The 12,047-nt window shown below is 42.8% G+C and overlaps 1 protein-coding gene across 1 annotated transcript; it reads right to left on the reverse strand.

Annotated features, from left to right (window-relative positions):
* Positions 1-9,611: 9,611 nt before the first annotated feature.
* Positions 9,612-11,313, reverse strand: LOC146986604 (E3 ubiquitin/ISG15 ligase TRIM25-like). The gene has a single exon (XM_085780296.1). The coding sequence runs from the start codon at positions 11,311-11,313 to the stop codon at positions 9,661-9,663; it is 1,653 nt and encodes a 550-aa protein (XP_085636422.1). The 3' UTR covers positions 9,612-9,660.
* Positions 11,314-12,047: the final 734 nt, after the last annotated feature.

Genomic DNA, 12,047 nt, shown 5'->3' on the forward strand with positions numbered 1-12,047 from the left:
TAGTCACTGAACAAACGTTATTTTGGCTTAGTTTTAGTCTAGTCTTTGTGTCAAACTATCATTTTAGTTTTTGTTAGTTTTAGCAAAGCCCTTCTAGGCTCTCAATATTAGAACATCTCTGGTTTTAGGCACATCCATATACTTTTTTTTGTCTCGTCAAGTTTCAGTCGACTAAAACTCTGAGCATATTGTCTTATTTTAGTCAGAATAACCCACGACTATTTTAGTCTAGTTTTAGTCAATGATTTTAATAATTCAAACGTTATTATTTTCAGTTCCCTCACAGGATATTTAGCAGATACTTTGGAGAAACCCACTTTACACACACACTAGTCACACACGTTTGTCTCTCCGGCTGGATCTTCTAAATAATGCGGCGAGCGCGGATTGAGGAAGTGACGTCGCTGGAAACAGAAATATTGCAAAATAACAATAACAACGCAATTAAACATTATAACGTTATTTCGTCCCGTTTCTTCTCGTCTCATTTTGGTCAAACATGTACTTTTATTCTGAAGGAGCGATCATAGAAACAGGTACTTTTATTCTGAAGGAGCTATTAAAGAAACAAGTGTTTTTATTCTGAAGGAGCTATCATAGAAACAGGTACTTTTATTCTGAAAGAGCTTTTTTTATTTTGTAAGGAGCAGAGTTTTTATTTTGTAAACCACATTTAGTCCTGTTTTTATTTGTCAACAATATTGCGTTATATATATTCCATTACAGTTATTGTCACATGACCCTTTACGTGGCGTCTCGGCTTGTTTTCATCACGTGATAAATGTTCGTTAACAATGATATTTTGTCATAATTTTCATTGACGAAAGCAACACTACTCCTCCACTTTGGTTCGTTAGATAGATGTCCCTTAAACGCCTCACATACAGTCTGTCAGGGGACACTACAATTTACACATGTCCCTTAAACGCCTCTTCGGTCCAGGCTACATCATCCAGATGTTCCCAGGCAGCCTGTCAGTAATCGTTACAGTCAACTGACGTCCCCTGAACGCCTCACGTGCTTGTTGTGTTGCAGCGGCGTTTGACCCGGTTGACCTGAACGCCTCCTGACCCGAGCTCAGCTGTGATTGGTCCTCGGAGGCCTCGACAGCTGTGGCTCCAGATGTGACACCAGAGACGCTCACGACTTCATGGCACTTCATGTAAATGTTGCTAAACCAAGTGCATCATGGGTAAAAAAAAAAACATCCTCACTGGACTAAAGCAACAACTGGAAACAGCTGCCAACTACACACTTTAATCTCATTAAATCAACAATCATAGGCCGACTCGCCTTGTTGTTTACAGGTAGAAAACCAGCATGAGAACAATAGTGACGGACGAGAGTTTCGCTATATCTACTTTTTCATGTCACTATATCACCGTTTAGACTAATCTGATGTTTGTAAAGTCTATAAAACCAATGATTGGACAAACATTACTATTTACGTGTGCACATTTTTGTAATTAGTCATGGTTATCATAGATTAGCAGGGCTAACGGTTAGCTACCTGTTTAACTTTAATAACTCAGTGACTCAATAAACGCTCCATGAAAAAATATTTTCTCCAGCGGATATCTGAGTTCCAACATGACTGAGCTAACTGGAGTAGTTTCATGTCGTGTCCCACAACGGGAGGGTTTTAACAGCTGACGTCCTGATGTTAGTTTGGCTACCGCCATTAGCTTAGCTACCGCCGTTAGCTTAGCTACCGTTAGCTGTCCCTGTCAGCTGAGCCACTGATGCTTTCTAGACACTGTGATTCCCCCAAACTGAATAAATACAACACATAGCAACACAAAACACACACACACAGAAATAGTAATGTTTCTTCAATCATTTCAGATTTGTCTAAACGGTGATAGGGCCTGAAAAATATGATATATAGCTAAACTCTCGTTCGTTACTATTGATCTAATTCAAATGACGTGCTGGTTTTCTACCCAGAAGTAGAATATAAACAACAAGGAGATTCGGTCTATTGAAGGAACCCTTCCTTCCACGCTGCAATTTACAGACGTCCCTTGAACGCCTTGCATGCTGTCCATCAGACCTGGTGAGTGGTGATTGATCGACGACAGCTGATCATTATGGGATGGTTTCTGATCACAGGGACTGTGTTGATATTGATCAAAGCTTCCAATCATTTGTTTCAGCGTCTGAGCTGAGACTGAAACTGAACGTGACACATGAACAGAAATAAATATTATTTATTAAAATACCCGTCACAAATAAACTGGGGTTTGATTTATGATGAGAATAAATCATCGTCTGACAGCACACACACACACACACACACACACACACACACACATTGCTGGCAGCCATAAGCCTCCGTCTCCTCTCACATTTCCCAGGAGTCCTGAGGATGTGATGCGCTTCAATAAACCACTGTTGTTTCCTGTTTCTGGAAACGCTCCGTCACCTAAATCTTTCCCCTCAGGTGAAATCCATCTCCCTCTCTCTTTGGCCTCAGGCCGCTGAGCTCCGATCACACCGACGACCTTTTCACCGCTGCTGCTGCATCTATTAAAACCCAGCGACAGGAGCGACAGGAGTTGTACAGACATGAGGTGATGGGGCGGTCAACCTGCGTCGTCACCCCGGGGGAGAAAGCGAGCCGTTTAACTTACCCGCAGGCTTTTAGAGGTTTATCAACGGCTGGTTAAATTATTTTTAGGAGATAAATGTTGGTTAGTTAAAGGACATTTCCAGGCGAATTCAACTGGGGGCTGTATTTTCCTAACATTTTAGGTCTAAAAGAAGGAATCTGAAGATTTTCAGTTTAATTGCTTCTGTTTTGCGGTAGTTGTGTCTGTCCCCGCATCGCCACGGCAGCAATGAATGGGAGTGGATGCAAGTTCCGCTGCTTAGGCTGTTTACATCTAGCCTCGTAAACCAGCCTCTCGCGGAAGTGCATTTCATTTCATTTCTCAGAGAGTCTGGCCTCATCCCCCCTCTAACCGTTTGGGCTGGGCGGGAGCTGGGCGAGAGTAGTAGCAAAGACGGTTTAATATCTTTGGTAGTAGCGTTGACAGACAACCCCATTCAGCCAATCAGCAAGTTGGTGTAGTGACGGGGCTTTGCACCAGTCGGTCCCTGAGTGGCCAACGTGCTGTGCCAATCACGCTGATTGGCTCGGCCTTCTGAGGGTTTCAGTCCAAACGCTTAGAATGGGGATGAGGCCAGACTCTCCCTCGGAATGAAATGAAATGCACTTCCACGAGAGGCTGGTTTACGAGGCTAGTTTACATCCCTCAAAGCCGCAATCTTTATTCCACAGACAGCGTCAGATGGACACTCAAACATGCGCTGAGAAGATAAAAGAGTGGTGTTATCTTAAAAATCATTCATAGGTTATGTCAGCACAAGGAGACCTCGATTGTTGTGGGGTAGTGAAGCATCTTATTTTTTATTCTCCCATCTTTGTATGTCTGTAGAGCCAATCCTGTCCTCACCTTGTTCAGGTTGGAGGGACTTAGCGAGTTGGATAGCTGTAAACTGTTCAGTAAAAACACTCCTAACTTCCAAGACTGGCGGAGAGTCGTCCTGTGGTCGATGTGTGTGAACTCTGTGAAGCTGCCAGAGGTAAATTCATGTGTTTTAATGTAGCTACTCTGTGCTGGTGTTTATTTGTAATGTGTTTCGAAAACCGAGCCGAGTTGCTAATCGCCGCTAGCCTTTAGCTTAGCCTCCTCATAGGCCTTCACACTGTTTATTCTGCATTGTCGTTAGCAATTGCTAATTTGTGTGATACATTCTGTGGGTTTTTCGCCATGAATAGGCCTGTAGCTTATTTACTAAGAGGAATTGTGTGATTCAGGACCAGACATTTGCCATAAGAGGGAGAGAGTGAGGACCGGGAGAGAGACTGTAGCTGCTGGACTTGAGCGTGGTTTCCCCGCACCGTGTTGCTGCACGCTCCGTCCCCTTGACGCTGAAACTGCACCTTGCCTTTTGCCCCTTTTCCCCCCATCTTCATCTCTGACTGTGAGGATTCGTGAGTACACTAACACATTGCACGTGCTTTTTTTGTTTGTGTTGTCATATATTATAAAGTCATCATATTGTAAACGATATGTCTGATGATGAATGTCAAGGTAGCGTTATATAGAGCATACTGTACTCCCCTGTATACTGCACACTTGTGGAGCTTTTACATAAAAAAAACAAAACATGCAGAGACTAAATGTGGACTACAACGATGGCATGAGGATACTTTTAAAGCTTCCTCGATGGTGCCAAAAAACATCCAAATACCTCCATAGTGCTCGTCTGTAATGTCCCTCTTGTACTGAAGCCCCGACATGAGAAATTGTTCCGCCAGTCAGTACAAAGCAGTGAACTGAGACACTGGGAGCTTCCGCTACAAACAAGCTTAAAATATAGACTTATTTAATTTTTTTCGGAACAATTTCTCATGTCGGGGCTTCAATACAAGAGGGACATTACAGACGAGCAGCATGGAGGTATTTGGATGTTTTTTTGGTGTGTCTTTTTGGACAAAGAAAGTTGGTATCCATTGACAACCAAGGCATTATATGGACAAATACTGATGCACGGACCCCCCCGTAACTCAGGGAAGGGACGAAGGACTCTGAAAATTCTCCCAGCCCTTAGTCCACATGAGGGTGAGTAGATAATGAGTGAAATTTGAATTTTGGGTGAACTATCCCTTTAAACTTTTTCTCGTTGGTTTTGTTCTATTTTATTTTTTAGCTGGACCACACAGATTGTTAGACACTGCAGGAGGAAATAACAGTGTCCGTTATCTGGCTTTTATTTTGAAGAAACACATAAAACTGAGATAAGCGTTGTTACTTTGACGATAATACCCACCCTCGGCTGAGTGTGTTTCAAATGATGGATCCTCAACACTGTGAAACACACACACACACACACACACACACACACACACACACACACACACACACACACACACACACACACACACACACACACACACACACACACACACACATCAGCTGGAAGACTGTGATCAGAGTTGACAGTTTAATTTAGCCGCTGCAGCGCCGCCGTGTTTACAGCGTTTTCTGTTTGACTCTTTTCATCGTCCTGATGGGGAAAAAAAACTAAATAACCACGAACCCTCGGAGATGAATGGAGTCATGAAGGCAGGTTTCTGTCTGCAGGACAGTTACAGTAATAACACGGCTCAGTTTCCTCCGCCGCCGCTGTCAGACGCTCACAACAGTTTGTCGAAGACGCTTTAACAAGATAAAGGAGCTAAATGACACCGATGCTGTGGGGGAAAACAAGAAGTAGCCTACACCGTTACCGTGGAGACACTTCATTAGCATTAGACGACACTTTCCGATCCCTGTGTTTGTTTTCAAGTTTAATTTTGACAATTAGTCTCAATTTAAGTCTCAGCTACGGTGGCCCTGAGGGCTCAACTTCACTTCACTGTAACTCTCGAAAACACCTAACGATACAAAAACAGAAGAGTTTCTGGGGCAAGGCCGTAATTACTATATACATTGGGGGGGGCCACATATTTCCCCCAATATTCAGATATGCTCAAAATGTCCCCCCCAATATATAGCTAGCTGATTTCAAAAATAAAAAATAAAGAAGTATCCCATGTGTTAGCGAATTTACCGTACTTTCCGGACTATAGAGCGCACCTGAGTATTTAAGCCACATTAGCTAAATTTGAAAAGAAAATACATATATAGGCCGCACTTGAATATAAGCCGCAGGTTTTCATATATAGAAAGAGAGAAATTTGGTCCCCCCCAATGTTGACTCCATGGTAAAGACTAATGCTAAGCTAACAGTACATATCAGCAATAATATGTTGATTATTATTTATAGAGTAAATATCACTTTATAATAAACATAACATGTAGCATACCCTCCGAAAGATGGTAAGAGACTCGACCGATGGTTTTAACATTTATTGCTGTTCCATAAACCAGCTCCATAAACCAACGTGGGAACTGACAAAATAAAGCACAGCAATCACATCTCTGTTTCCACTTCTGTCTATAATAAATGGTAAATAATCACTGCCTTTCCTACTTTCTCAGACAGCTCAACAATTAAAATAAGAAATACACTGCAAATTAATCAAACAGGCGAGCTAAAGAGTTAGCAGATTTTCCAACACAAATCATCAAACAATTACGGTAACGTTAAGTAATGACCATAAACACAACGTACACCGACCTTGTGCCTCCTTGGAGGGTTGCTATAATACATTCAGCCTTCAACGTTGTATCATTAAGTTGCCGTTTCTGCTTTTTTGATCTCTTCCTTTGTTTACTTAAACTTTTTTACTGTTAGCTCATTTATTACGGGCAATATACTAAAAGTAGCTTAAATTACATTTTCTTATAAGAGAATAACCACAAATCATGAAATTGATACACCAAAATCATGTCAAAATACATCTAAATTAAATATTTGTTTTTCACAATGTGCATGTTAACACAAGCTGCCCTCTGGTGGACAAAACGAGAGACAGCAAGCACAAAAAAACCAAAATGGGTTAGCTACATAACATACATCTAAAGTCAAGAAGAAGAAGAACTCTCCACACTCGTCCCTCGCTTTATTGCGTCCCCAGAAACACTTCAGGGTTTCCTCTACATGTAATTGATTGTGGCGCACCGCCACGGCAAAATAAAAGCCGCCACACCTTCAGAATGATGATTTTTTATTTTTTATTCGTTTATGTTAAAACAATGTAAAGCAGGATTTCCACAACCAGTTACCATTAGGTACTTTGCACCCCTTCCCACTACACAGTTACAACTTTCGACTCGGTTTAGGTGCTTTTCAATCACAGCTGAGTTCTTCATATTTCCTCCTCATTAAAAACGAAACTTATCAACCAGCGCATCCAGCTTTTACCATTAATTAACGACTCTGTGGCGACCGGGGGACAAGCGCTTCGCCCCTCAGCTGTGTGTGTGTGTTCATCTCTCGCGCTCTGTTTCGATTAATAAACACAAATAGGCTACAAACGTACACACACTGGCCTCACGTATTTGTCATTCCCGGTGTTTTATTTTGAAAATTGACCGGATTGTCTCGTGTTTCTTTGTGTAACTTCCTGCACAAAAAAGACCAGACGCAGCTTCCGCGTCCGGTATTGCCCCAGCGTTACGGCGTGACACCCACCCCCCCGATCAGACCACCCTCGCCGCCACTCTTTAAAAAAATCCTGGAGGAAATACTGCACTTCCTGCTGTGTTGCAACTTTTTGTCAAACTGATGAAGTTGTTTCCTGAATTTTTGGTCTTTTCTCAAGTTGAGTTGAACCCTCAGGGCCACCGTAGTTACCACTTCCTGTTTACAGAATCTCCATGGACGTAGAGAGGAATCTGGATCAATTTAACCCTGAAGGAAACTTAAAAACCAGGAGGATTCTGGGAAACGTTTTGACGCATTTGGTTGTGACCAAAAGGAGGGGTGCTCTTGCGCTTCAGCCGGTAAATCGGTTCTCTCAGAGAGGACCGGTAAGTAGGAAGGTGCAATTGGGTCACTTCAACGAGGACTAAACCCAAAAGAAACAACTGGAGCACTCGATATAATGCAGAGATTTAATAAAGGTGCACAACATTTAATAAAGGTTGTGAGTTGATGGAAAAATAAAACCTGAGTCTTCTGCAGTTTAACGAAGAGCAGACGAGCAGAGCGCTGACGGAGATGATTCGGTGTTGGTCTACTGATGCTGTTCACCAGGACACAGCCGGCAGGGGCACAAGTGAACTGACGTTGTTGGTTTTCGATGCCGCTCACGACTTCTATTCTCCTCACATCCCACAATCCCTCTCTTCATCCTCTGCAGAGCCCTCCATCTTTGCAGGAGGTCAAAGGTCACCTCCTCCTCTGAAGCTCAGCGAACGCTTCGACCGTCACAAACGAACCGCCTGAGGCCGTTTGACCTCTCGACCTCTGAAGGAGGAAGAATATCCACTCCTGCCACCTCATCTCTTTTAGAGAAGAATCTCACTTTGGCGTCTTACTGTAAATCTCACTCTCTGGCGGTTGCAGACACAGCTGGATGATAACAGCACCGACGCCTGAGGAGAGAAACCATTGTTGCTCTCCCATCAGGAGGTGTGAATCTTTATCTAAATGTTTATGCACAATAGCCAATAGGATGTTGAAAGGATAGTTCACCCAAAATTCAAATTTCACTCTCAAATTATCTCCTCCCCCTCATGTGGACTAAGGGCTGGGAGAAGTTTCAGAGCATCCAAATACCTCCATAGTGCTCGTCTGTAATGTCCCTCTTGTATTGAAGCCCCGACATGAGAAATTGTTCCACCGGTCGTGATTTGCACTGACACAGGAAGAGCAGTTAACTGAGACACTGGGAGCTTCCGCTACAAACAAGCTTAAAATATAGACTTATTAATTTTTTTGGGAACAATTTCTCACGTTGGGGCTTCAATACAAGAGGGACATTACAGACGAGCAGCATGGAGGTATTTGGATGCTCTGAAACTTCTCCCAGCCCTTAGTCCACATGAGGGGGAGTAGATAATGAGTGAAATTTGAATTTTGGGTGAACTATCCCTTTAACACATCTCTCCTGCATGCGTTGTCCACCTTTCTAGTATAAGAATCTGAACTTTGCTGTGAGGCCCTCAGAATCAAGGTGGTGTCACACACTTACGTTGTGTTGACGACTCTTCTGTTCTCTTCGATCGAGCCTAATAAACTTCTAGCAAATCATTTTTGTGAGTGATTTTTATGAAGAATGAGACGTTTGCTGTTCAAATGGTGACTGTGAGATGATTTATTTATTTGTATAATGTTGTACAATAAGTTTTCACACCTTGGTCCCTAAAACTGTGACCAAGTAACAACACTTGAATACACACTTTAAAAGATCACATTTTAAAATTTGAAAATCTTACATTTCATATTTTTTCATTGACAACTTGGATAATCATTATATTATTATGTTGTTGTTGTTTTTCTCCCCATGAATAAAAGTAAAGTGATTCTGATAACATGATTACAACAGCAGCACAGTCTGTGAAACAACAGAGTAAATATTAAATCATCCAGGTTATATTCATAATGATACAAACATCTGGCAGATACTTAGGGTTGCAAAATTTTGGGAATTTTCAAAGTTGGAAACTTTCCATGGGAATTAACAGGAATATATGGGAATTAAAGGGAATAAATCCAAAATTTACAAAATTGAAGGTTGGCCCTTAACCGGGAACAAAAAAATGAATGTTCTGTTGTTCAGTAAAAGAATTGATTGTTCATACAAGAATTACAACTTTTTTGAATGGATATTATAATTCCCATTATTCCCATACATTCCCATAATTCCCATGGAAAGTTTCCATTTGGAATATTTCCAAAGTTCCCGATGCTTAACTTACCATGCAAAGTTTCTGGAAATTGACTAGAAATTGACTGGATATTGTCCACCCCTTTGGAAACCTACAGATAATTAATATGATCAATAATCTTTGATAGACATCCTTGTACATGATGATATTTTCCACATCCATAATATAATCCACATGTTAAATGATTTAGTTTCATCAAACTAAATAATCAGTTCATTGTGTTGAAAACGAGGTAGGTTTGTCTGTATCAGTGCAGACAAACCTACAGTCGACTGCAGCATCATGGATGAATCTCACTAAACACTCCTGTTTACTTGAGCTCACACAACTCAGCTGTGGCTCCAGAAGACCAAACCCAGAGTCCAGGATGTAGAGGCTGAGTGAAGGTGGTCTGGACTCTGTGGAGGAGAGTCATGGTTTCAGTGACGCTGTAGAAAGACAGAGTACCTGCCCTGTGATTCAGGTACACTCCTATTCTGGAGGACTCAGGGCCTGAGACGGAGGTCTTATTTCTGTTATGTATGAATCTATAACCAACACTGTAGCATCGTAATGCCCAGGATTTGTCATTGTATCCAAATAAACATTCATACCCCGACCCTGTTCTCTGGATGTTCTTGTAGGAAACTGCTATAGAAACGTTACCACTCCACTTCACCTCCCAGTAACAACGTCCTGTCAGACCCTCTGGACTCAGGACCTGCTCATATTGAGTGAATCTGTCTGGATGACTTGGATATGACTGGTCCTCACTCATCTTAGTTACTTTTCTGTTCCTGTCACTCAATAACAAACGTGTGTGTGCTGTGTTTGAATCCAAAATGATTTGTTTTGAATATCTCAAGAACTCAGCTCTGGTCTGAGGTTCTCTCTGCAGCTGTAAAACTTCCAATATGTAAACACACTCCTCATTGAGAACAGCCTGCAGTTTATCTCTGGCCTCTGACACTGCTGCTGTCACTTCCTTAAAATATGTCTGAGATTGTTGAGGGATGCTGAGTAAACCTGTTTCCTCACCCAGATGAGACAGAGAGGGGTAGTTGTTTAGGAAATGGAGGTGGTCCTCTGTGATCGACAGCTGCTCCAGACCAGAGTCTTTCCTCCTCAGCTCAGTGATCTCCTGCTGCAGCTTCTCCTCCAGCTCTTTGACTCGACTCACTTCAGTTTCCTGTTGAGATCTGATCTGCTGCTTCACCTCAGACCTTCTCTTCTCAATGAGTTGGATCAAGTGGGTGAAGGTCTTCTCACTGTTACTAACAGCTTCATCAGCAGAGACGTTGATGGCCTCCGCCTCCTGTTGAAGCACCTTCACATCATTCTCTCTGTCCTGGATTCTCTGTTGGATCTTTTGACGACTCAGCCCGAGCTCCTTCTGTTTCTCAGCCCTTTCTGCTACAGCTGAGACTGTGTCGTGGCCTTTGTGTCCGTCCATGGAGCAGAGAATACAGATACACTGCTGATCGGTGCGGCAGAAAATCTTCATCACCTCATTATGGCGAGAGCAGATGTTCTCCAGAAGTTTAGAAGAGGCTTGGACCAGCGTGTGTTTCTTCAGTGGAGCTACGTCGTAGTGAGGCTGAAGGTGCTGCTCACAGTAAGAGGCCGTACACGTGAGACAGGACTTGACGGCTTTCAGCTTCCTCCCAGTGCAGAAGTCACAGGCCACGTCTCCAGGTCCAACGTAGGAGTGATCAGCTGAAGCAGCTTTCAGTCCTACCTTCTTCAGTTCCTCCACAAATTCTGCTAACATGGTGTTTTTCACCAGGGCTGGCCTCGGTGTGAAGCTCTTTCTGCACTGAGGGCAGCTGCATGTCTTCTTCCGATCATCTTCACCCCAGTGGTTTTTAATACAGCTCATACAGTAGCTGTGTCCACAGGGAATAGTCACCGGCTCCTTTAGAAGATCCAGACAGATGGAACAGCTCAGTTTTTCTTGATCCAGCTGAATTGTTTGCTGTGCCATTTCTCCTCTACGACCGTCGTCAAAGTCAATATGTTTCACTCTGGATAACCAAGTTGTTCTCTGAGCCACACCAGCTCTGACACGTCACCTGTCTCCAGTTATGAGGTTCAAGGTTCATTTATTGACTCACATGAAAACAATATAATATGTTACTCCGGTCAAAGTAGCACAATAAAGTGACAGTAAAAAGAGGAGCAGTGAGTCAGAATATCGTCTCTACACATGGAGCCTGTGGAACGGTCATAAAGCAGCTGGTGATTGACTCAAACTCAGGGATCAGACAGGAAACCAAGTCAAAGTTCAAAATCAAAGTCTTTAATGAAGCCTGAGCTCAGTCATGTGACGTCAGTAAATAGAAGGGTGAGGAGCAGCAAACCGGAAATCAGGCCGAGTTTACTGAAGACAAGCTGAAGGAAATGGAGGATAAAAGTGAAAGAGGGAGAGAGCCGGTGGAGTCTATTTGCTGGACCTGGGGGAATCAAGTGGTCAGTGTGGTGGTCACTGCCTGTCGGTGGCCGCTGAAACCAGATGTTTGTGCTGCCAGTCGGACTTGGACGTGTGTTGTCAGTGCCTGGACTCTATGCTGGACACGGAAAGTTGCTGCATAACGTATAACTGGAGGAGAGTGGGTGAGTTGTTTTCGTCTCTTTTCAATAGAAACCAGGCAAAGCTAACAGATGTTTGATGCCTTGTATTATGGGCTGGGACCCTGTTTATACTGTTGATGATGGTTG

This window comes from Trachurus japonicus, chromosome 6 (genome assembly GCF_045865225.1).
Source record: "Trachurus japonicus isolate A0001 chromosome 6, Traja_1.0".
NCBI classification, from domain to species: domain Eukaryota; kingdom Metazoa; phylum Chordata; class Actinopteri; order Carangiformes; family Carangidae; genus Trachurus; species Trachurus japonicus.